The sequence below is a fragment of the Vitis riparia genome, chromosome 4 (genome assembly GCF_004353265.1).
Source record: "Vitis riparia cultivar Riparia Gloire de Montpellier isolate 1030 chromosome 4, EGFV_Vit.rip_1.0, whole genome shotgun sequence".
Lineage (NCBI taxonomy): Eukaryota > Viridiplantae > Streptophyta > Magnoliopsida > Vitales > Vitaceae > Vitis > Vitis riparia.
This window is the reverse complement of record NC_048434.1, coordinates 7,282,602-7,308,287: the sequence shown is the minus strand read 5'-3', so window position 1 is coordinate 7,308,287 and position 25,686 is coordinate 7,282,602. Positions and strand designations below refer to the sequence as shown.

The 25,686-nt window shown below is 31.5% G+C and overlaps 2 protein-coding genes across 3 annotated transcripts; both read left to right on the top strand.

Moving 5' to 3' along the window:
• The first annotated feature begins 665 nt into the window (after positions 1-665).
• LOC117912821 (monogalactosyldiacylglycerol synthase, chloroplastic) lies at positions 666-9,830 on the top strand. The gene is made up of 8 exons (XM_034827554.1): positions 666-1,541; positions 1,877-2,049; positions 6,134-6,295; positions 6,376-6,517; positions 7,143-7,367; positions 8,530-8,592; positions 8,669-8,743; positions 9,459-9,830. The coding sequence occupies exons 1-8, from the start codon at positions 1,032-1,034 to the stop codon at positions 9,693-9,695; spliced, it is 1,587 nt and encodes a 528-aa protein (XP_034683445.1). The 5' UTR covers positions 666-1,031; the 3' UTR covers positions 9,696-9,830.
• Positions 9,831-19,066: 9,236 nt separating this feature from the next.
• On the top strand, positions 19,067-24,699 carry LOC117913195 (thiamine-repressible mitochondrial transport protein THI74-like). 2 transcript variants are annotated; one of them, XM_034828156.1, is made up of 8 exons: positions 19,081-19,430; positions 20,460-20,852; positions 22,292-22,506; positions 22,852-22,922; positions 23,064-23,165; positions 23,920-24,037; positions 24,222-24,357; positions 24,442-24,699. In XM_034828156.1, the coding sequence occupies exons 1-8, from the start codon at positions 19,350-19,352 to the stop codon at positions 24,514-24,516; spliced, it is 1,191 nt and encodes a 396-aa protein (XP_034684047.1). In that variant the 5' UTR covers positions 19,081-19,349; the 3' UTR covers positions 24,517-24,699. The 2 variants fall into 2 exon arrangements, with proteins under 2 accessions (XP_034684048.1, XP_034684047.1); XM_034828157.1 differs by lacking the exons at positions 23,920-24,037; positions 24,222-24,357; positions 24,442-24,699 and adding an exon at positions 23,373-23,535 and having other exon boundaries at positions 19,067-19,430.
• Positions 24,700-25,686: the final 987 nt, after the last annotated feature.

Sequence of the window (25,686 nt, the reverse complement as noted above, 5' to 3'; positions counted from 1 at the left end):
GTTGAAACATTCAATAAAAGAATTGTATTTTCAAAATCATTTTCTTTATATTCCAATATTTTAAATTTATTGTTATTATGATAAAAAAAATAAATTCAAATATGGTTTTTTTTCCTATTTTTAAAAACAAAAGTTTAAAATTTTACAAATTTTACAATTACAATCTTAATAAACATGTACAAAAAATAGAAAAGTTTAATTATTTAAGATGTTTGAAGTAACAAAAAATAAATAAATTCACTTAACGATGAAAAAAATTCTTATACAATAGAATGGATTAAAAAATAAATTAAATATTAACAAAGTAGGGTGACCCATTAGGATGGCCCACCAGGACAAATCATCTTGACTTGCATAGGCCGGTATTATATGACACGATTTTCAATTAGGTTGCGCAGACCTCACACATTGGTCCATAAAGGCTAGCCAAACATTGGACGGTGTTAGCGCGTCATGACTCCTTCGACACCATTAGCTTCAGTTCCACCTCGTGAAGCCAAGAGTCCGTGCGTCAGTGCCCATAATGGAGACGGCCGGTTCGGCTTCTGAAGCCAAAAAGCATGATATTCACGCGATGGGTGGCGTGACGATTGATGACGTGGCAAACGATTTTGCCAGGTGGAGGTGGGGGTGCGACCATACAAAATGTGGATTAATGGGTGAGAGGGGCGATGAGTTGTGTTGAAAGGCATCCAGTACATACAGCCGACCACTCAACAGCGAAATGGTAGTGCATTCCAAAGGGCATTTTGGTTTAAATATTGGAATCTTCCCCTTTCCATCAAATCCTTTCTCACTGTTCTGTGGCTCCTAACCCCTCTTCTGGATTTCAATCTCTCTCAGCCACATTCTCAAACACTTTTCCTTCACTTCTTCATTCACAATTCTTCTCTCCCTTTCTGTCTCTCTCCCTCTTACTCGTTCTCTTATCTGCTTTTTTTTTTTTGTGTGTCGCATTAGAAAAAAAACCATATTCTCTTGCATTTTGGGTGTTTTTATGGATTGATGGATTGAACTCTTTCACATATAAAATGCCCACCATGCAACCTTCTAGTGTGACCCAAGAAGCCAGTAGTGTGTTGGATTTTGAGTCCAAGTTGGGAGCTGTTGCTCTTGATTCAAGGTTTCACCTCTTGAATTCTGATGGGTACGCTTCGTTTCAGTCTAATTACTTGTACTTCGATAGGTCTGGGGGTTTGGTTGGTGAGAAGGGGCCCAAGTTGGTAGCGTCTTTGAGTTGGAGTAGTCGAGGTGTGTCGAGGGTGAGGAGGATTTTCGGTGAGTTCAATAGGGCTGTTAGGTTTCATTGTGAGAAAATCCCAATTGGGTTCGCTTCGGTTCATGTTAATTCTGGGGATAATAATGGGTTGAGAGGAGATGGGAATGGTGTTTTGGAGGACGAGGGATTGGTCTTGAATGTTGTGGAGGCTGAGAAACCCAAAAAAGTTCTTATTTTGATGAGTGATACTGGTGGTGGTCACCGAGCTTCTGCGGAAGCTATTAAGGCGGCATTCAATGAAGAATTCGGGGAGGAGTATCAGGTCAGTTTTGATGGATTGAAGCACGGCTAGATTTCAAATCACTTAGCCTCTGTTTGGTTGCCGAGAAAATCTATGAAAATAAAATAAATTAAAAGAATTTGTATGATTAGTAAATATTGAAACCCATGGAATACAGAACCTCAGTCGAATTGAGTTGACTATAATTGAACTATAAAGGAACCCCAAACATATGATATAAGACTCAAAATTCTACTATCTTTTCTTCTACCTCCAAATTCTTCAGCAGCAAATGAAACATTAGGGGAACAATAATAGCGATATGCGCTTATCTATTTGTTGGATCATGTTGTGTGTATTAAGAGTATGTGTTGCAGGTGTTTGTTACTGACTTATGGTCAGATCACACCCCTTGGCCATTTAATCAATTGCCCAGGAGCTATAACTTCTTGGTGAAACATGGCCCCCTGTGGAAAATGACCTATTATGGAACTGCTCCACGTTTGGTGCATCAATCAAATTTTGCTGCAACTACTACATTTATAGCTCGGTGAGACTTTTTTCCCTTTTATTTACATTCCCATGATTAATTTCCTTTTAAATTAGTTATGGTACTTCTGTTTTTGTTTTCTCTCTATAGTCAATTGTGGGCAGCTAGAACAAAATTATACTTTTGGCAGTTTTGAATCAAAACACTTATGTATTGCACATAGACACGCTTGTTGCAGGTAAAGGCACTTGTTGCAATCAGACGTGTGTGATGCGCATGTTGCGGAAACTTTACTTCTACATTTATAGATTGGTGGAACTTTTTTCGATTTTAGTTGCGTACCCATGATTGATTTCCTGTTAAGTTATGGTTTTCTTCTCTCTCTCTGTCTCTGGTCAATTGAGCGGTAAGGACAACATTATACTTTCTTTCAATTTTGAGTCAACATACACATGTAACGCCTATGCTCATTTTGCACTAGCACTTAGAGCATATGTTGCACATGGAGGCATGTGCCACACTAATACTCAAATGCATATATGAATACACGTGTTCGTTACAGTATGACCATGAATTCTCATATATACCCTCTCCCCTTGTCTAGATTTTTAGGAGACGTCGTATCTAACACCCTTTATTAATGTCAAAACAAAAAGCCTGTGTTCCACAAATCATTCGCTGATTCCACTGAACCCAATTCTGCTAACACTTGTTTATATCAATTGACAGTTTAAGAAATGCATGATCTTGACATGTGAAAGCTATGCTCCATTTATCTTAGGCCAATTCAACAACACTAGTAGACATGAATTGACTGTTTCAAGAATGCTGCATGGTGTTGACAAGAGAATCATGTGTTCCACATATCACTGGCCAATTCATCAATAGACAGATATGAATTGACCATTTAAAGAATGCTCCATTGTTTTGATGTATGAAACTTGTGTTACATGTATCATTGGCTGACTCCACTTACCCTCATAGCTATCAATTGACTGTTTAAAGAATGCTACATGGTGTTGAAATGTGAAACTTGTGTTCCATGTATCATATCATATAAATATCAGTTATCAGTTCCACATATCATAGGCCCATTCTACTTACACTTATAGATATCAATTGACTATTTTGAAGAATGCAAGATGCACTATTTTAAACCAGGCTTGAATCTTCTCATCAACACCATGTGGACAGCAAAGAAAAGATATTATAGTGCCTCATCTGGAATATTGGTAGTAATGTCAACCATAGGACTAAAAGAATGAAAGAGAAAGAGAGGTAAACTTAAAAGTCGACTCTTGTTGTGAGAACATTGCAACTGCAAAGATTTATGTTCTATCTTCCTTTTACTCAATTTCTCTCTCTTTAAAGTCTGTCCGGAAAGGAATCTACTATTAGTTGTCAAGGGATAGTTCCAATGGTATATCCATTGCATGAGTGGAAACTAACACAACTCAACAGATCTTTTTGTTTGTCTTAATTACTTCAGCCGTCTTTTTTGTTAGTCATAGTCCATCATGTATTTTTTTGTTGCCTCAACCTTTGTTATTTTTAGTCTTCCTCATGCTTTTGTACTGATTCTATTTAGTCAAAGAACTGCTCCTTATGAATTGACTTGTAGGTCTTCATTATATCTGAACAAACCAGACAATATTCTCAATCCTCCATTGTTCTTATCTCTAGCTTGGAGTGTTGTAAATGTTTTTCATTTCTTATTTACCTTTTTCTTGTGTTTTCATTGTTTCACTACATCCCTATATATATATGTAAGCATGTATGTATGAATGTATGTATGTATATTGGATATTTCTTAGTGCCCAACACTGTTCACCTTAAATCTTGTTTCTTTTTTCAGTCAGTACATTCTTGCTGGTAATACCAATTCCCCTTTCAGTTGGTAGGTTCTTTTTTTTTTTTTTTTTTTGGATAACCGAGGAACCTTCCATGGCCAAGCCCTTAGGACTCTCCATGGGGACCCAAACCTCAGGGTGCTGACCGCCAGGTTCTTGACAAGTAAAAAACACTCCTTTGGGCATTTTCCACTCCATATATTCTATATGATCTTTCTCTTCTCTTTCTCTCCTCTGTTCTTCTTTCTTCTTTTCCTCCGTTTCTGCGCAAAACCCTAGAAACTAACAAATCTAATTGGTTTTTTAATCAAAAGCATACTGTTAACTATAACACACACAATTAAGCCTATTCGTTGCATATACTCAACAAACTATTCATAAATAATGCAAAATTCATGAGATCACCCTTGACTGACGAACATGAACTGAATAATTCTTCAAATCATAGATTAAATCCTATGTGTGGTTTTCATAAATTTAGGAAGATGTAAAATATTTGTTTTGGAAATGTTTATGCACTCAAATCACAAGGATGTCATCAACTAATCCTACATGCAAGTTTTCCGCCCAAGTTATTTGAGAATATGTGGAACTTTTGATATTGGATGAAAGTGTTTTTGATATTAGGCTTATTTTGGTTTAAAGAATATTTAGAATATTTGATTTTAGCAGTAATCTTAGAAGCCTTTTACTGTTGTTTTTGTGTTTTCATAATGAAAGTGATGGTTTATATAGTGACATGGTTTTCAAATTGGAATTAATTTGATTAGGAAAGTAGTTTTCATTTTCTTTATTTTCCCTGCAATTTTTCTGGAGTGATTCTGTATTGCATTAATTGATAGCAGGGTATGAGGGATCCTTTAGGTGAAGTTATCCCTCTAGTAGAAGCACTCAAGGTCAAGGTTTTGATGGTGATTATGGATTGTTGATTCATGTTCCTTAGTTGATGTGACCAAAGCCATTAGATAAGGGAAGCTGAAGTTATTGGTGGGAAAAAAAATAAAAGAACAATTAGGGAGCTTTTCTACCATCTGTTTATACGAAAACCTTGTCCCAATATTTCCACATGCATCATTTGGAGAATAAATTTGTTGTTCAACACAGATTATTCTATTACCTTTTAGAGATTTCTCTAAAAGAAACAGATCACACTATTGCCTTATACATCAAGGGTTTTAAGGAAGCAATTCAAGATGAGATTTTTCTTATATGCATTGGGTTAGTGGAGGATGTAAATTCGATGGCATTAAAGAGTGAGGAAAAGCATAATTGGCTAGCTTTGAAGGTTGATCCAAAGCCAAAACATGGAAATATGAAGGTCACTTGCTTTAAGATTGTTGGAGATAATAAGCATTATGAATGTCCAAAATCAAATTCTGACATGCTACTTTTGGATGTTACAGTAGATGAAAATTGATGAGAAAGAAGATAATTAATAAAAGATATTCTGGTCAGTTATCATACAAATATTTTTCAAACTCCTGTGCATTGATTAGTAAAATTTGCAATACAGTTGTTGCTACATGGAGTTGTGGAAATTTTGTCTCATTTAAGATGGTGTACAAACTTGGGTTAGAATTAAATGTAACAAAAAATCCATGAATCAAGGGAGAGAGCAAGATTTTGGTTGTTTAATGTTGTTCAGTTTCTGTCACCTACTTATGTTATTTCCAACTCTGCTTTCACCATAGTGAAAAAAAAAAAAATCAAGATCAAGCTGAAGCAGGTGACAATCAAAATGAACACAAGATGCTGCTGCTCTTGCACATGCAACATGTGTAAGAGATGAAGTCACATATGGAACCTGTAATGGAAATGCCCAAAGAGGTGCCTTTTTTTTTTTGCCCCCTTTTTTTTTCTTGTTTTGTTTAAATGGAAGTATGATGTGACTAGGCGGCAACATGAACATTATGGCTGGACATTTTAATTTTAGTACATTGGATTTTAGGAGTCTTTTACGTTTAGGTTTTTAATTTCTCCATAAAAGGAAATAATTTACATACTGAAGTAGTTTTGGACTTTGAATTAATTTGAGTTAAGAGCAGGTTACTTTTATTTTTTTGCTCTCAGTCTGCTGATTTGATCTTGGGTTGCATTAAAACCGCAACCAAATCTGTATCAAATACGAATTTTCTCCATTTTTCGGATTCTGTGAAATAGATCTAATTCCTTGAAATTATTCTTTCTTTTTTAAGTTAACTGCATTCATGTGAGAGTAGTATTTTTCCCAAATAACTTCCATTTCATCATTCTTTTTTGTTGTTATCTGATTCTCTTATTTCCAATTTCTACAGAGAGGTTGCCAAAGGACTTATGAAATACCAACCCGACATTATTATTAGCGTACATCCTCTGATGCAACATGTTCCACTCCGTATTTTGAGGGCAAAGGGCCTTTTGAAAAAGATTGTCTTCACAACAGTAGTTACAGATTTAAGCACTTGCCATCCTACATGGTAGGTTCTACCCATAATCTTTCCTTTGATACTATATTTTCAGTGTTGTTATAATCTTACATTTCTCTACTCATGTTTAGGTTTCACAAGCTTGTAACAAGATGCTATTGCCCAACAACTGATGTTGCAAAAAGGGCATTGAAAGCTGGGCTCCAGTCTTCACAGATTAAGGTTTATGGCCTTCCCGTCCGACCATCCTTTGTTAAGCCTGTCCGACCTAAGGTTGGCTATCTTTCTAACTAAAATGGCTTTGGACTTCACTGCCCCTGATTTGCATGCTGCTTTTCTTTCTTTCTTTTTTTTTTTTTTTTTTTTTTTTTTTGGTTTTTGGCTGCATTATGCTTTCATAAGGTGGTGCTTGTTTGGTAATTGTTATTCCACTTTAATAGAAAAGCAGCACATGCTCTTGGGTAGGAAAAGAACTCAAGTAATAGTGATGCATTCATGCAACAAGAAAGATCATGGTACTATCTAACAAAACCTTACGGTGAATTAGAAACAGGTTCTCCTCCTTCATTTTGACACAGAAGTTGGTGACATTTATAACAGTAAGCATGTCAGGCGCATATGCTATATTGGATTTTATATCTTGCTAATTATTTCAAAATCATAAGTTATCCTTTGGGAAAAATCAATTAACCAAAAAAAGGGTGAAATTTATGTTGGATTATTGCAAATTTTTTGGGAGTTGGAAATTTCATGTTTATGTGATGACAGATGTTCTCATCTTATAAGCGACCAGAGTCGATCTTTGTTTGGATCGATGAATTGCTTATTTCCTGTGGTACTTATCTTCATTGCAGCAGATGATATCAATTACCTTTAACCTATTATTTTCAATTACTAGGATGAATTGAGAAAGGAACTTGGAATGGATGAGGATCTTCCTGCAGTATTACTTATGGGAGGAGGAGAAGGGATGGGCCCCATTGAGGCTACTGCTCGTGCCCTTGGAAATGCATTATACAATGAAGATCTTGGGGAGCCAATAGGTCAGGTCCTTGTGATATGTGGCCGCAATAAAAAGCTAGCTGACAAATTACGCTCAATTCCTTGGAAAATTCCTGTCCAGGTATTAACTCAACTTCCAATATCTAACCAAGCTTTGGTCACAATTGGCCCTATTAGGTGACTGTCATATTATGTCTGTCAGAAAGTTTAATTGGGCAGTGTTTATTAGGAACCAGTTCTCTTCTACTGGTTCTCCTTTTATTTATGTGATTTATTTAATCTACAAGCTGTTTTGTAATACCATGGAGAGAATTATGTAGACTAGATATTCTTCTTTGGCCGGATAGTCATTGGATTAGATATTCTTAGATTTTGGCATATTCTATTACTGTATTCACCTTTTGCATTAAGCATTCTCAATGCACAAACAATATTTAATGTGTATTATTCAGTATTTTGCAAATTGTTCACATATATAATGGACATTTAAAATTATTCCTGTATCATTTGATATAATTTGGAAGTTAATTTTTGGATGTAGTTCCTAATTATTCTGAATGTTTCAGTCAAATTATTCTTGGTGCAAGACAATCCCTAAATCTCATATTTGTTTCCATGATCAAGATTTCATTTTGTGGCCTAATGGTGCCTTTGGGTTAAAATCAATAAAGGACCACATACATGTATACTTTTAGTTGTGGTCTTTTAAAATGATGAGCCACATTAAAGCTTCCGTTATGCAGAAGATTAGTTAGAGCCCTCTCCAAGCCTGCCCGGGTGAGCTAGACTTAAGAGGCAAAGATTCTAGTCTTGTTGGAAGACTTGCTTCAGGCAGGGTCTACAGGGCTCAATTTTCTCATGCTGGAAGGAGACTTGGCCATAGTTATATCATCTATCTCACACAAGATGTAAGGGCCTTGGAAGCTTTGGTTGTGCCAAATCTTTTACCCTGTTCAGAGGGCTGTTGCACTTAGATTATTCACCTGAATAAGCAGACAGAGGATCAGTTGGCTAAGCAAGGCTCTTGACACATAAAGGGGTTTTTAGGGGACTTCATGCCTCCTTGTGATATAATGTCTAGATCTGTTGTTGGGCTTTTCCTTGTTACTATGGTTTTGTCTTCCTTGATCTCTACTGGTTATGTTGTCTATCCTTCAAGGATTATTTATCCTTCTGGTGTCTTCAATTTATTATTTTGATGAATTTTTGTTTTGGATCAAATAGATACATAAATACTCATCAGTTGCCATCACTTACAGAGGATGTTGCTTTTCAATTTATAGGTGAAGGGGTTTGTCACTAAGATGGAGGAATGCATGGGGGCCTGTGATTGCATTATTACAAAGGTAATTCTCTTATTTCAGAGATATTACCATTTTGTATTCCACTATGATCTGTCTTGTAATTAGCTGGCTTTTGTAGGCGGGCCCAGGAACTATTGCAGAAGCCATGATACGAGGACTTCCTATAATTCTCAATGATTATATTGCTGGACAGGTAACTTTTGGTTTAAACTTCTCATGGTTTCTCTGTTAAATTCTTTGTTTAATTTCTCTAAAAATATCCTTTTTCTGTTCCTCGTCTGGGTCTACTATGAAAAATTCCCTTACATAGTGAACTGCTAACCAACTCTTCTCTAACTTGACCATAGTAAACCTTGTAACAGACCAACTCTGAGATCAAGATCTGCAACTGTGTCCTGACCTCCCAGGAAAACTCCTTACCAGCAAGGCTTTTGATGGTTGGGAATGTCCAAAAACTCTTTAAAAGAACATAAAAAAAATGTATTTACCAATGAATGATAGTGACAACTGAAACAGTGCTTTGAAGCCAAGCTCCACGAGTCTTTTTGTGAAGATTTTTCCTTTTAATAATAAAGACTGAAAAACACATGAATTAACGATATGAATGATGTTGGGTACCATGAATGGGGGAATAGATCAAGGTTATGAGGATTTATCTAGTTTCAAAAGTAATTTGGAATGAGCAGTTTAGGTTTATGCTACACACCCATCATTCCCTTTCTCAAGTAGGTCCAATAAACTCTTAAAGGGTTCACTAAAGAGGTGGTTCCCACACATTTCAACAACTCCTGTGCCAACTTCCTAATACAACAGGCCTGCATGTCATTTCCTTAAGATGTAGTTCTCTACACCGAAGCCTGCACATCTACATCACTATCGTTCACTAGTTCTTTCTCTTTGTACTACAGGAAGTTGGAAATGTGCCATACGTGGTGGAAAATGGGTGTGGGAAATTTTCAAAGTCGCCAAAGGAGATAGCAAAGATCGTGGGGGAGTGGTTTGGTCCAAAAGCAGAGGAGCTTGCAGTCATGTCACAGAATGCACTGAAGCTGGCAAGACCAGATGCTGTGTTTAAGATAGTTCATGATCTGCATGAGCTGGTTAGGCAGAGAAGTTTTGTAGCCCAGTACTCTTGTACAACTTGACTTTTGTGTGTAGCCCTCCTTCCATTCAAATTTTGTTTCTCAACTCCCCTCTTGTAATGAATAACTGGGCAACATTCATGTAGTTTGTCTGCCTTTTATCAATGTCTGAATAAAAGAAATTTTGTATTTCTAGCTTCTGTCTGCCTCAATAAAACTCTTGAGGGTTGGCAAGATATAAAATCTCATGATAAACTCTTTAGGGTTAATAAGATATAGCATGAGATATGATAAGAGGGAATATTATGCCCAATCCAATGTTTGGATGATGATAGGATATGATAATTTTTCCCATCACTTATCCTATATTGAACTTTTATATCCCTTTTATATAAAATATGTTCAATAGGAAATGCATATATCATGAATCATAAATTTATTTTTTATTTTTTATATTACTTAATGCAAAATAAAAAGTTTTTACTATATAATTAAATTTGTGGTTAAAAAAGAATTAAAAATATTTAAAAAATACATTATAAAATAATATATATATATATATATTATATTATATTAAATAACATAATATAAAAATAATATTTATAAAGTTTAAATATTTTAATCATGAATATTGTTAGTAAGAGAAATTTTAATTTTTTTAAATGGAAAATATTATAATATAATATAATTTTTATTTTAAACATTGAAAAATAATATATATTTCATGTAAAAAAATTTATTCATTTCACAAACTAAATATAAACATAACATATCTAATTAGATACATTACTTTTAAGATATCATGTCCAATAAATATAATATCCAAAAATTTCATATTTCATTGAAAATCATATCTTAGTATATGCATTTCCTATTATTATATGATATCTTAGAATATATATATATATATATATATATATATGTATATATATTTTATCTTATCCTACCTTGTCAATCAAATGCAACCTTAGACTGTGTTTGATTGTTTGGACATAATATGAGATAAAATAAGAGTAAAAATATTATATCTTATCCTATGTTTGGTTAATAATGAGATATGATAAGTTATTCCATCGTTTATCCTATTGTATGTTTAACCAAACACAGGATAAAATTAGTGGTGGAATATATTATCCATTTTCTTTTTTATATATCTTTTCCATAGGATATGTTAATCTTAAATTAAGATGCAGAATATATATATATAATGATATAAAATACAAAATAAATTATTAATAAAACCAATAAAATATATAAAAAATAAAACTTTTATTTTTAATAAAAACACAAAATATATAAAAATAAATTATTAATATATTTCATTTGAAAAAACCAATAAAAATAATGTATCTTGAATTAATTTTTTTGAAATAAAATTTAAAGTGAGAAAAATAAATTTCTTATCAACATTGTAAAATTTTAAAAAGTCCTAACATAAAAGTCTTTTAGTCATTGTATTAAGACAATGGCAATTAATATACTTATATCAAATAAAATTTGTTTAATATTTTTTAACCATTTAAAAATTTTTGTTGATAAGTAACCTTGTAGGAATTGGAAATAAAATATTTTAAAAACAAAAAATAGTAAACTCTCCCTCAAATCTATTTAATTTTCAGTTTATTTTTTAAATCTTGCATTTCGAATAAAAACATAAAAATATTAATAAAAATAATGATAAGTTGCTAACTTCTTTACCTTTTAAAAATAAAATAAAATCCAAGAAAAATAAAATTAATATTTGGAATCAATTTTTTGAAAAAAAAAAATCAAATTGAGAAAATAAGAACTTTTTATTTTTATAGTAAATTTTTTTTTTAATTTTTTTTTTTTTGAAGAATTTTTCGAACTTATTAGATCAAAATTATTTTCTACCTTTTGTAGGGACCACCCCTAAGCGTACACGTGACGGCCTCACAAGACACTTCTCCATTAGACACGTGGCACACCCAGCCCTCTATCCGGATGTCCACTTGGACTGACACGTGGCACGTCCAACCCTTTATCCGAGCGATCACTTGGACTGACATGTGGTACTTGTCGCCTATCCAGATACCCAGTCCAGACCCAGTGGCTAGCATCTCAAACAAGATTCTTGATCGCGTTTCGCGGTCAATCATTACTCATCTTGCCAAAAGCGTGCTCGATAGGACCTTCTTGGGTCACTTCAGGCGACCTACCACAACCTACCATGCGTCGCCTACAGAGTGAAAAGACAAGGATGACGGCAAACCATCCCTCCAACAATCTCTGACAGCCGTCTGCAGGGTAATGATGACTTTACCACCCTCCAAGCACCATCATGACAGCCAAAAAGTCTTCCCACTATTCCAAGGGACAATGCTCCTGACACTATAAAAGGTCCCCGCACAATCAGAGAAGGTAAGCATTCCTAAGGAGAAAGGGCTCCATAAAAATATCAAGATGTTAGAGAACAAAACTAACAAAAGCATCGGAAGGTGTGTTTGGACCCCCTATCCGGATATCTTTTGCAGGTCAAATGAAGGAAGTATCATCTTCAGTTGAGGATGCGAGTACATCAGGCAACTGCAGTGGTTCTGGTAACGCCAACCTTCAACACCTTTGATATTAATAAAGTCTTTGTAGATGATTATGTGGAGTTGAATTCGGAATAACTTTAATAATATCATAAAACATTTTACGAGTTTATTCCATCACTATATTAATAATTTTAAAAAAAAAAATTCTAAAAATAAATAAATAATCATCATAATAAAAGTTGTTCGTGAAACAAAATTGACTTTCAATCTCTCTATGTGCATTTAAAATGAAATTGATGCTTGCTTATGATAGGAGCGCAACTTGGACGAGATGGTCTGATTGGATCTTTGGGTGGACTTGAGGTATGGGTAGGGCTTAGATTAAGATTTTTAAACCCAAGCTCAATTTAAGTTGGGCTTACACCTAAATTCAGATGAGCCCGAGCCCATGAATATTTTTATAATATTTATATATCATCCTATATAATAATATTTATTTTATTTATATTTTTAAGGAAAATATTATTGAAATTCTATCCGTTTACGATTTAAATTTTGATACAAATACCAAATTATGATACTTAATTTTAGCTTAATTTTATTAATTATTTTCTTAATACATATTTTTATTTTTTATTTTTTTTATAAATCAAATTTGTTACCCATGACGGGTGCCCTTTCACCTAAGCACACAAGGGTTTTTCTACAAATTATGTTCAAGTACCTTAATGCCCCATTTGGTTACAAACTTCTGTCACAAAGCTCGACAATCAATTTCAATGTTATAGATTCTAATACTGACATAAATTGTTTAGTCATTTTTCGATGTGGTATTACAAAATAATCTATTTATCTTCTTCTTTATTTAATATTTTCTTTTTGGTATTTTTAAAATTATATATTTTTTATTTATGCTATTTGTGTTTGTTAAGAGTTTAATCTTCCAAATTGCAATATGCATCATTTATGGTAAGGACAACAATTCATTTATCCAAACTAATATATATATATATATATATATATATATATATATATATATATATATATAATTTCATTTGAATATTAAACTTTTATTTTTTTAAAAAACATATAATATAATAAATAAATAAATTGTTAATATATTTAATTTAAAAAAAACCAATAAAAATAAAAATAATATATCTTGAATTATTTTTTAAATAAAATTCTTTATTAACATTGTAAAATTTCAAAAAGTCTTAAAGGTAAGAGCGACTTAGTCATTATATTAAACCCATAGTAATTAGTATGCATGCACCAAATAAAAATATTTTTTAATCTTTTAATATTAAAAAAGGTGAAAATTCAGTTATATTTTTTCAACAATTTTAATACTATTACAACATGACCCAAGTTTTCTAATTTAAAATTAAGAATAATAGAAAACTTTATTTAAGAAATAAGTGATATGACATCTTCCTAATTTTGAACTTAAAATTTGTCACCTTTGATCACTTGGTAGGGAGGATATCACCCGATTTCCAATAGGTTTTTTAAAAGCTTAAGCTTAAAATAAAATAAAAGTAGTTATTTTTTAAAATAATATTATTATCATAAAAGTTTTCATTAAATACGATAAATAATTTTTTGTATAAGCTAAAATAAAACTTTTATAACTAGCTACAAATAGCATCATAATGGGACCAAATTATAACAATGAAATGCTTTTCAATTTAAGATCTTTTAAAAATATATATATAACAATATGAAATCAAAAATTGGTTCGAAATTCCATATAATTTGAATTAAAAACCAAAATCAACCTTTAATTGACTTAAAAATTAGAAGCATTCTTTTCAAATCTACTTTATTTCATAGTGAGATTGCAATTTCCCAAATTATTTTATAGAGAATTATATTAAATTTATTATTTACAATTAAATTAACAAATGCAAACATTTTCACTATATATATATATGCTTTTATTTTGTTAAGATTCATCTTAATGAAAATAAAAATAAATAAAAATCATGCAATATTTTTATAAAAGGAAAAGTGGGTTTTGATCCACTAATATGAAAATATATAAAAAAAATACCTAAATTTTTTAAATCGATATTATATTCATTTATTTCAAAAAAAATTGAAATACATGCATTTCTTAATAAATCATCTAATTATTTATTTAAATGTCTTTTTTACTTGTCATGTCATCAATATCAGTTGACAACTACACTCACATAATTATTTCCTTCCTTTTAGATATTTATTATTATTATTATTTTATTATTTGAGATTATTTTTTGCTCCAAAAACAAACACCTTGTAGGAAGAGTTGAGACTTTTTTTTTTTTTAACATAAATAAACATTCTATAGAAAAAGTAAGGTAGTTTCAAGAGTGTGGACATTAGAAATAGGTAAAATCTTAAGGATTGTAGGTGAGTTTGAATTTGTTGGGAATAAATTTATGGTTTTTCCCTTGATCTCTTTAGAAATTTTTTTTATTAGGACAAGTTAAGGTTAATTTCAAAAACTCAAATTGTAAGGGTATTTTATGAAATAATTATATGACTTATTAAAAAATGCATATATTTCAAATTATTTTTAAATAGAAGAAGATAATATTGATTTAAAAATTTGTGAGTACTTTTTTTTATATATTTTCGTATTAGTGAGTCAAAACTCACGTCTATGGATTTCTTAATTATTAAAAAAAATCTTTATAATTTAAAGATTGAAATAAAACATTTAAAAACTGAGGCTTTAAATCAATTTTTAAAATAGAATATTGAATTTTAAAAAAAGATAAAAAATTTATTTAAAACATAATTAACACCTTGATTTTAGACTTAAGATTTTGTTCATATCATTGATTTGCAAGGAGGATAAGCATCCATATACCAATTGGAAACAAACTTTTCTTCAAAAATATTTAAAAACCAAAAAAGGAGCAAACACTCTGTCAAATCTAAATGATTTTCGGTTGATTTTTTTTCCTTGTATTTTCAATAAAAATATAAAAATATGCATAAAAGAATAAGTTGTTAACTTCCTTACCATAAAAAATAAAATAAAAATAAAATAAAAAATTCAAGAAAAATACAATTAATATTTGGAATTAATTTTTTGAAAAAAAATAAAACTTTTTATTTTAGTGTAATTTTTTTATTCATCAATTTATCTGTAAAGCTTATTTCTAATAAGATATAAAGAAAATATGAAAGAAAAAAAAAACATTGTTAATTGATTATTATTATTATTGCTCCTTTGTATAATATGCAATTTGTGTTTGATAAGAATTCTAATTATCCCAATTGACATTTTTATATTAATTTTTTTTAATATAATTATATTTCATAGTGGGCCCAATCCTAAAAATTTAAATTTTTGGAAAAATTATTGTTTATTCAAATGTTTATTTTCCCAATTAAGAGGATGTTTAGTAAATTAACTTATAGACTTAACATGACTTAATAACTTAATTTAATTCATGAAGTAGATTAAACATGTTTGCTAAAATAACTTAATATTACATCTTAAAGTTGGGTGGGTTTGGGTAATCAATTTCAATGCCCTGGTTGAGTTTAAGTTAGGTTTTTTCAACCCGAACTCAATTTGGATCGGGTTCAAGTTAAAGTTTTGATAACTTGAGCCTAACCCAAACTTGATTTAATATTTTTTTTAATATTTATAATACATCTTATTCTATATAATAATATTTATTTCCTTTTTCTTATTTTAAGAAAAATATCAAATTATATTATATCATATGTTTTTCATTATTTTGAAAAAATATATAAATTTATATTTATGCTTTTATTGTTATCTTGAAATTTTGTCCTACTTATTATTTAAATTTTCATATAAATAAATTAAAATAATATCATAAATAGATTTTGAATTATGTAACACGACCAACACGAGTCTAACTCGATCAACCTAAGTCTAACTTGAATAACTCGAACTTAACCCGAACTTTGAAAAATAAGGTTAGGTTGAGCTTGGATTAAATACTTTGGGTTAGAATCCAAATTGACTTAACTTTAAGTTGATTATTTCTTAATTTGGATTGGGTTTGAGTTAATCATCAGTCTAACCAACCCGCTCAAGTTGTAACCCTAATTGCAAATAAGTTTTGTTTTTCTTTATTTCTTTTTTTTTTCTAAGAATAAAAAAGCATTAATACATAATAAATGTTCTAAAATTCGCCAAAGGAATTATATAACATATGATTAATCTTTAGAAGAGACATTTTCAAAGAATCGAATACCTTCTATTCCAAGATGTATGCTAATTTAAACCGCCATTGAGTTGAAATTCAACCATTATTGGCAACAAACATCAAAATTATCTTTTGTATTTTTTTTTTTTTCATAACATATTTTCTTATTTCTTATTATTTTTGTAAAAAGGAAAATAAATTAAAATAAAATAAAAGAGTTGAGGCTTTTAAAGCTTGATAGGCGTTATTTGGATGAACTCTCTTCTTAAGCTCAACCAAAAAAATGATATCTTTATCTCTAATTCCATTTTTATATTTGGTTTTAGATTTTTCTTTTTTTCATTTATGAAATTTAAGTTTGATCAAATTTCTATTTTTTGAAATTCATATATAATTTCTTTAATTTATAAAATACAAAAAAAAATTAAAAAAAATATCGAATAATAATAAAGCAAAAGGTTGGTTGTTCAAATGTACAGGTGTTGCTACCCAACCATGTAGGACGGGGTTATGTTCAATCACCTTAATGCCCCACTTGATTACAAGCTCCCGTTGCAAAGCTCAGCGAACCATTTCAATGTTATGGATTCTAATATAGTCATAAATTGTTTAGTCATTTTCCCATGTGGGATTGTAAAATATTATGTCTCTCTTTAATTTCATTTTTTTTTAATTATACTTTTTGTATTTATGTGAAATTTAGTCATATTTTTTTCTAAAATAAAATTTAAAATAAGAAAAATAGAATTTTTTATTTCCATTGAAAATTTCAATTGGTTTACAAAGATTTCTTCTTTGTATGATGATTCACTACCATTTTAGGACAAAATTCAGATTTTTTTTTAATGTCAGTTTTATTCAAGTCAATATATAGAGTAAAATTTTGATTTGGAGTTTAATATTATAGAATTCAATTTAAATTTAAATTTTGATTTTATTAACACCATCAACATACAAAACAAAAATTGATTTAAGTTACAAAACTTTGCAAAATTGATTGATGAAATAAATTTCTAACTTCTTATACAAAGAAATAATAGACAAAATAAAATAAAAAATAAATAAAAATAAATTTTGATTTAACTTATACAACCAATTTTATGATTTTATTAACATTAATATGCAAAAAAAATAAAATTTAAAATTCTAATTTAATTCACTCAACCTTACAAAATTAATTTATAAAATGATTATATTAACATTAATATAATATAATGTATATATTGTGTGAATTATGTAAGGTTGTGTGAATTGAACAGAATATCAAATATACAAAATTAATCACATCTATGGTACAAGATTTACCACATATCTATATCTTGAATCTAAATAATAAAGATCACATTTTGCCAATACAAATAAAAAAAATAATTAAAAAAAAAAAAAGATAGAGTAGAGACTATACCTATGGACCTCAAAATTGGCATTGGCCCTTGATCACCATTTTATTTACTAATAATTTTTATTATATTTAATTTATTTATTATTTGTCATAATAAATTAAAAAATAGATTTTGATTTTTTTTTTTTTTTCCTTTACGCATCTTATCATCCAAACAAAGCCATAGGATTGAAGGATGCATAAATAACTGAAGTCTTGTGTTTTGAAATAAAAATAAAACCTTTTATATATCACATTGAAAATATCTTTATATAAGAAGAGTCATGGTTCAATGTATAGATATAAGGAAGGGGAAACATGAGATGTTTTGAAACCCAATAATTGTATTTAGTATTTACCTGTAATATGTTTTACAATATAATGGAATGATTCTCTCTCATTTATAAATGTAAGTATGGTTAATCAAACCATATTAAAAATTTATGTATAGTGTGTAATTATTTTATGTTTATATTTTTGAACTAACATATTTACATTAACCGAGACAACATTAACACATCAAGCTTAAATTTAAATTAGAGCATTATCGAACATATGAACCTCTTATTTCTATACATTCATTAGTCTTTTTTATTTTTAAATAAAATTTACATATAAAAGGATCAAATTACCTTCTTCTTTAACCTTCAAATATCCATCCCAAACCCTAAATTCATTTTTCTCTTTTCCTTTTTTTTTTTTTTCCTTTTTCTCTTTCCTTTCGGCTTCGTTTCATTTTTTTTTTTTTTTTTACCTAAAATAAAAATTATATAAAAAGAAGCTAAATCAATCGTGGAGGCAACCCCTACCCCAACAGTAGAGAAAAGAAGGAAATGGAAAAAATAATGAGAAAATGGAGAGAAAAAGCTTAAGATTTTAGAGGGATGGGTGAGTTTAAGAGGGTCTTTTGGTTATTTCATGCGTGTATATATATAAATGATAAACATATAAAGAGTTTTTGATGGATTTCTTGACTTCAAAAGCATAGCCCATTTGAATGTAAAAGGGTTTTAGCCAAGCCAACACAAAAAGCCAATCTCAATGGCTCCAAACCGAATCATCTTGCCGCCAAAGTCACTCATAACCCTTAGTTGTTTTCATCAACCCATTTTAACCACTTCTTTGATAGATCAGGCTGATGTGATGATGCCAGGAAAAAAAAATCCATTTATTTTCCCTTCATTTGTCTTATATCTTTAAGTTTTTCTTCTTCCCACTATTTTCTCCTTTGAATATTCCCTTTCAAAGTCATTCTCCATTTGACGGTCTTCACCACTACTTCCGCGTGTTGTAACCGCGTATAATCTACCAAAGCACTTTGTGAAAAAACCCAAAAAAAACTTCTTATTATTATTATATCATATAGCTGACATGGAGGAGACAAAATCCATGTGGATGTACTATGAAATCTAGAATGGTCACAAACCCAGCGTCTGTTCAACTTTGTTGAACGAGGGTACCTGTCACTCTCCCAGGACTCCCAGCACAGGGGCTAAGCTTAGCTATTCAGGTCCCAACGATATGGATATTTTAGCTGCAGCCAAGGGGAGGAGAGCTGTCTGCCAACATGGAGGTTTTGCAGGAATTTTTTGATACCCATTTCATATTTTGAGCTTTCGTTTCTGTTTCTAGGGTTTGTGTGCTGCTGTCGACGATGGGTTGGAAGTACAAAGCTGGGTTGGGCTTGATTGGAACTGTTGTTTTCATATGGGTCGCTTCTGCAGAGATTACTCAGGTTTAGGGTTTCTTTCTATTTTTACCCGATTGATTATGTTTGCTTTTGGTTTTCTGGGATTGATGAACCTGCAAATGATGAATTTGATTGGAGAAGAGCTTTTAGAGCTCCAGAAAATTGTGGGTTTGGGTGGGAATTGGAAGTATAATGAAGCCCTGTTCAGGAAATTGAAATTTCTTGCTGTTTTTTTTTTTTTCTTTTTTTTCTTTGGTATCAATGATAGATATGCCCCTTTTGATCTCTTTCCGTGAATCAGGCACTCTCTTATGATGGTATGCTAGGGCTCTTTGCAATAATAAGGAGTTTGCATGTCTATGTGTTATAAAGTTAGGGTTGGTGCTTGGATTTGTCTGTATTCTGTTTGTGTGTATTGGAGCAGTTAAAAACGGGGATGGGGGGTGTGTCCTATACCTTTCCTTTATTGATTGTGTTTTGTCTTCAATCCACTTTGGTAACATGCTTACAAAATGCCAAATGAGCTGTATCTCATAATTTACTCCTACAAAGTAGCATTTTGGCTTCCTTCAGGTTTAGAAGTATTTGAATTCTCTAGTTTAATCTAATTATCATTTTTATTGGTCCTATTATTAGGTTTTGTATGGTTGCTAGTCTTTTTAGTTTATGAATTTTGCATATTGTGGCTGGAAAGTCTGAGCATACTTAAACTGAAGGCATTGGAGAGCTGGGAGAAGGATAGGGCAAAGACGTTAATCAAGCTTTCTAGGGGATATTATTCCCAGAAATGAGAACTAAGCGTATTTATATGCCTCCTTAAACGATGGATGGTGTTGGTAACATCATCGTCTCTGCTATAACCATCCATTGGCATTTTATGCTTCTTCTCAAGTATTTTCGTACAATGGCACCAAATCATCTTTTTCTTATTATAAGCCTTCCTCCCTGTTCTTTTCTACTTTTTTGTTATTGAAGCTTTTGGTCTCTTTGTTTTAAACTTCAATGTAATAGAATAATTTATTTTATGATCATTAAGATCTCAATGTTTAAACTTGCTCTACTGATGTTTTGCAGAGAATCTTCTCAGAGTATAAACAGCCATTTGCACTTACTTATCTTGGGGTGTCACTTATGGTGGTATATCTACCTATAGCAGTTCTTAAAGACTGGATCTGCCGCAGACTGGACATAAATTCATTTAAGAACCTTTGCAATGGCAGCACCATTGCCAAGTCTTCAGCTGGTTTAGCTATTCCTCTTAGAATAAATGAAATATGCCCTAGTTCAGAAACAGATACGGAAAGCAGTTTAAATACAGACATGGACCTTAGTGAAAATGAAGATGGTTGGTTGATCATCACAAACATGGAGGATGAGGTTGGCTTACTTGAAAAGAACCATGAACTCAGCTCATGGGAAATTGCCAAGTGTGGTTTTTATCTTGCTCCTATATGGTTTATTACAGAGGTAAGAATCTGAAATCTTTTGTTCTAGTGGATTCTTTGGCACCTGTGGAGAAGTTTGATGAGAAATCTAGGGTAATAGCAGTGCATACAACACACACTTATATGAGCAGTGGGTGGAATGTTTGGATAATTTTTCCTGTTCTCTCAGGGGACCAGGCAAGAAGTCCTTGATCCCTTTTGGATTCAATTTCTATTTCTATCCATGGAAACCTTCCTTAATGGCAGGGTTGAGTAATGGAGTCTACCCGGTATCAAAAAGAGGAGGATGTGCCAATGAGCCCCTAAAGTGTTTTAAAATAAAATAAAATAAAAAAGGAAGGTTGATCCATGAAGGCTAAAAAAATACTCCATCCCAAAAAAAAAAACCTGTGGGCAACAAAATGCCACAAATTCTCCTTTTTTTTCTTTCCTTTTTTTTTTTTTTTGTATCTATGTCTGTTAATTTGTAGATTTTTCCATTTTTTGTCATCTCTTTTAGGACATGAATATAATGTTATTCATTACTTCATCTGTTTTAAGAAATCTTGTAATTATAATCTGTTTCACTAGTCCAATTCTGAAAATCTACCATATCCCAATCTTGATGACATTCACTGGCTGCATGTGGAAAGCATTGTGACATTTGCATGCATATATAGTTCATTTGTGTGGATTACCTCATTTGTCCGTAAGTAACAGAAGAGTAGTTTTTATAAAATAAAAATATATCATTGGTTTCATATTTGATAATGAATGGGGAATTGTGAGTGTGGTGGCCTATGAGATATTAGACTGGTATCAATAACAAGTCAAATGGTGATTTTAGCTAAGAAATTTTTTTAACTGCTTTTGCTTGAAACCATATAATCTCATGGATGTTTTATTGAAAAAACCAAGGCAACTATTTCAACCCGAAAAAACCAGGACAACTATTTATGTAGAAGTCAGAGAGAACATATTAGGGAAGTGGCATGTAGTTTAGGAAAAAGTATTATTTAATTATAATTTGCAATATAGGTTCCTAGGATCCAAGTCTTGGTTCCATAATGATTTGAAAGATCCTTTGACAATTCTACTAAAATTCTGCTGTCTAGTAATTGCGACATTGCTATGGAATCAACATAGCCTGGTATGTTTAGAGGATTAAATATTCCTTGTTCCTACATTCCTTTTATGGATCACAGTTCTGTTATCATTGTCAGAGAAATCTAGTATTTTCGCACATTTCTTCTTCTTTTTTTTCCATCATTTTCATTTTTCTTAAAGAAAATCCTTCCATGATGTGTAATTTCCACAAGGATAGAACTAAGTTGCAAGATGTGTAGCAAGAAAACTAGTGACATGTTATGGGTTTTATAATGGATTTTCCTTCTTTTTTATCTTGGTTTGAGGAGTTTTCCATGTCCTTTTCTTTGAGTTATATATGTACATGACTACTGCTATTCCTTCGATGTAATGCAGTACTCGTCAAACTCTGCCCTGGCAAATACTAGTGTTGCAAGCACCACTGTCTTGACATCTACATCAGGGCTCTTTACACTTTTCTTTGGAGCTCTTCTTGGTCAGGACACCGTAAATATCACAAAGGTTGTTGCTGTTTTTATTAGCATGGCTGGTGTTGCCATGACCACGGTTGGAAAAACTTGGGCACCTGATGAAATGCTGAGCGCCTCTGAGTAAGTTAAATAGCATTTCTTGATTATCAGTATCAAGTTTCTTTTAAGTTTATGCACCTTTTTAGACTTGTTCTCTCCTTAAAACTTCAATGTAAAAGGTGTTAAATCTGGTAGGTTCACATACTTCTTGGATGGTATGCATAACAATTCATCTTTTGGCTATTGTAGATTTTACTCTTTTCTTCTTTTAGCCATTATTTGTTATGTAAATACTTGAGTATACTGAAATACTTGCATTTTATTTGTTGTTAATACTGATATATAAATTTACTTTCATCAGCAACTTGATTAGAATGTATTTTGTTGGTTTTTTCCTCATTTTATATCCTGTCATGTTCTTCACAGGAGTAGAAAGCACTCCATCATAGGAGACATTTTTGGTCTTCTGTCAGCTGTATCTTATGGCTTATTTACAGGTATGAGTTAGGACATCTTAACTGGAGGTCTGATGATATTAAATTTGAATTAAATATATGAATGGATCAAGTTCAATTTCATATATTTTTCTTCCAATGTCACACCTGCTTCATTTTGAACCATTGATCTTCTTGGTGTAGTGTTGCTCAAGAGATCTGCTGGATCAGAAGGAGACAAGGCTGATGTGCAAAAATTCTTTGGTTATATTGGTCTCTTCACTCTTCTTGGCTTTTGGTGGCTTGGTAAGATGACTGACAAACTTTATGATATTTTTCCTTGGATTGTTGCTAATCTGTATGGCTCAGGGGAGAAATATTTTGAACTAGAATAGTAGGAATTCAGTTGATTGTCATGGATTTTCAGGCAAGAAATCTTCTCTTCCCCCAGTCCTAATGATTTTTCACCATTCTCAAAGGTGGGGCAATTCTTCCATTGATTTCCTTTCTCAGGATCTTATTGGATGTTTCAAAAGGGACAGATGAGGACCTTGGAGGACTTTAGTCAGGATGTTTTGTCTCCATCAATGGCGGATCTAGCATAGGACGAGGGGGGACAAATGTTCCCCTTGAAAATTTTAAGACAAGTATGATGAGAGCTGGGTTTGAGCCCATTCACTCTTGTAATACACTAACCACGAGGCTAGTTTTGTGTTCTTAGGTGATTTCTTCCCCCTGGGCTAAATCTCTTGTATTTTGCACCCATGCCACCCACACACCATCACCCCCACCCCTCCCCACCTCCACTTGCTGGCTCAGCCGCAGGTCTCCATGGTTGGTACTTATCATCTTTTGGCTGCTTGTGCCTTTTGCTTTCATTTGTTGGCGGAGATATTCTCTCTCATCTATCTATACATTATATCTCTCTGTCTCTGCACTTTGTTCTTTACATGAATGCACTTGCCTGGCTCTGCACTCAAAGGCTTATGAAATAGCCCTCCTATCCCTTTCCTTTTCTAGAGTAGCATCTTTTACAGTAACATCATGTTGTTCCATGCAGCTTGGCCACTTAATGCTGTGGGGATTGAACCCCAGTTCAAGTTGCCGCATTCAACATCCATTGGAGAAGTCGTGCTGTTAAATGGCTTCGTGGGCAGTGTTCTTTCAGATTATTTTTGGTATATACAGTGGCCTTGATTTCATCTACTTTAATTTTCATGCCTTCCTCCATCCCCGGAAAGAACAAAAAAGACAAAGGAAAAAAGGAGAGAGATGAGAATCTTTTTAGTCCTTGTGTGGTGCTCAAACACCCTGTTACTGCAAGTCGGTATCTTCAATAACATAAACACCTTGATGAAACAGGGCCCTTTCCGTTGTCTGGACTACTCCATTAGTTGCAACGCTGGGGATGTCGTTGACAATACCCCTGGCAATGATAGCTGACATGATGATCCATGGACGTCGGTACTCTGCTGTCTACATCTTTGGATGCATCGAGGTATGCTCGTATTTTCTTATTATTTTAGATGAAATATTTTTCGTCCTTTAGAAACTTTGTTAACCAGTTCCGATTTGATTTCAGGTTTTTGCAGGATTTGTTATAGCCAACCTTTCAGATAAGTTTTCACCAAAGGCAGAAAGCTCGTATTCTAACTGAACCCATGTATCAAAAAGTTAACAGAAACAGATATGAAATAGAAGCGATGTTTTGTATTGTGTAAATTCTCAGTGATGGGAAAATGTTGAACCCCCTAACTCTTGTTGTATCGCCATGTTAACTCACAAAATATGGAATATAAGTAGTGCAGTAATCCGAATGAGGCCATTCTTCCATTGGTTCCAGAAGGTAGGATTATCGGTTGTTCAACTCACAAAATATGAAATATAAGCTTTGTTTATGTTGAAAATCTTTTATTTAAATTATAAAAATGAAATAATGATTATAAAAATAAAATATAATAGATTAAGATGACGCAAATAGTTTCATCCTCATGTGAATATCTACATTTCAATTTTGTCCAAATAGTAATTTTCTTGTGGGTTTTATGAATATATATATATATATAATGGTAATTAGACGGTTTTTTCAAGTGTCTATCTCATTCTGCTGCTAATGGGATGAATTTAAAATTTAAATAAATGTATTTTGGATTTTTTTTAAAACGTGGGATGAGTTAGACAAGTTTAAGTATTGTTTTGTCCTATCTCCTATCTGTCCCAATTATATATAAAATTTAATTTATATATATATATATATATATATATATATATATATATATATAATATAAAATATTTAAAAATAAGTTATAAAAAATTATAATATTTTAATTATTTATAAAATATATTTATTTTAATGTAATTAAAAAAATTTTAAATAACTTTTCAAATAAAAATTAAAAAAAAAAAAGTTAAAGGGGTACCACCCCATTTAATTTTTTTTAATGGGACATGGATAAAAAATATTTTGAATAAAGGGGATAAGATTGGAATGTGCCCTATCTTCAACTCATCCGGTTGTTATTCCTATTTTCACTCTCTTCCTCTTTTTAATTTAATTTCTAAAAATAAAAGGCATGTCAAAATATTTTTCAATTTGAATTTTAATTATTTTGAAAATAATAATAGAAAAGAGACCATTATTAATTTTTTTTATCATTATTTTAATTTTGGTTGATTGTATTTTAGCTTAATTTTTTTCATTTAATGATGTTTTATTAAAGCATTACTTGAATTTTAATGCTAAGGGCCTTAGATAGTTAGGGACATGGGGCAAGCTATTAATAACTAATCGAGGATGATCACGATTTCGTGAAAGATCCGAATCCGA

Excerpts from the sequence above, each read along its gene's own strand:
- LOC117913195 (XM_034828156.1), top strand. The coding sequence starts at position 19,350 with ATGGGTTGGAAGTACAAAGCTGGGTTGGGCTTGATTGGAACTGTTGTT. Across the intron at positions 23,166-23,919 it reads TCTTGGCTTTTGGTGGCTTG|CTTGGCCACTTAATGCTGTG; the intron begins GTAAGATGACTG and ends TGTTCCATGCAG. Across the intron at positions 24,358-24,441 it reads ACATCTTTGGATGCATCGAG|GTTTTTGCAGGATTTGTTAT; the intron begins GTATGCTCGTAT and ends ATTTGATTTCAG.
- LOC117912821 (XM_034827554.1), top strand. The coding sequence starts at position 1,032 with ATGCCCACCATGCAACCTTCTAGTGTGACCCAAGAAGCCAGTAGTGTG. Across the intron at positions 1,542-1,876 it reads AATTCGGGGAGGAGTATCAG|GTGTTTGTTACTGACTTATG; the intron begins GTCAGTTTTGAT and ends TATGTGTTGCAG. Across the intron at positions 6,518-7,142 it reads TTAAGCCTGTCCGACCTAAG|GATGAATTGAGAAAGGAACT; the intron begins GTTGGCTATCTT and ends TTCAATTACTAG.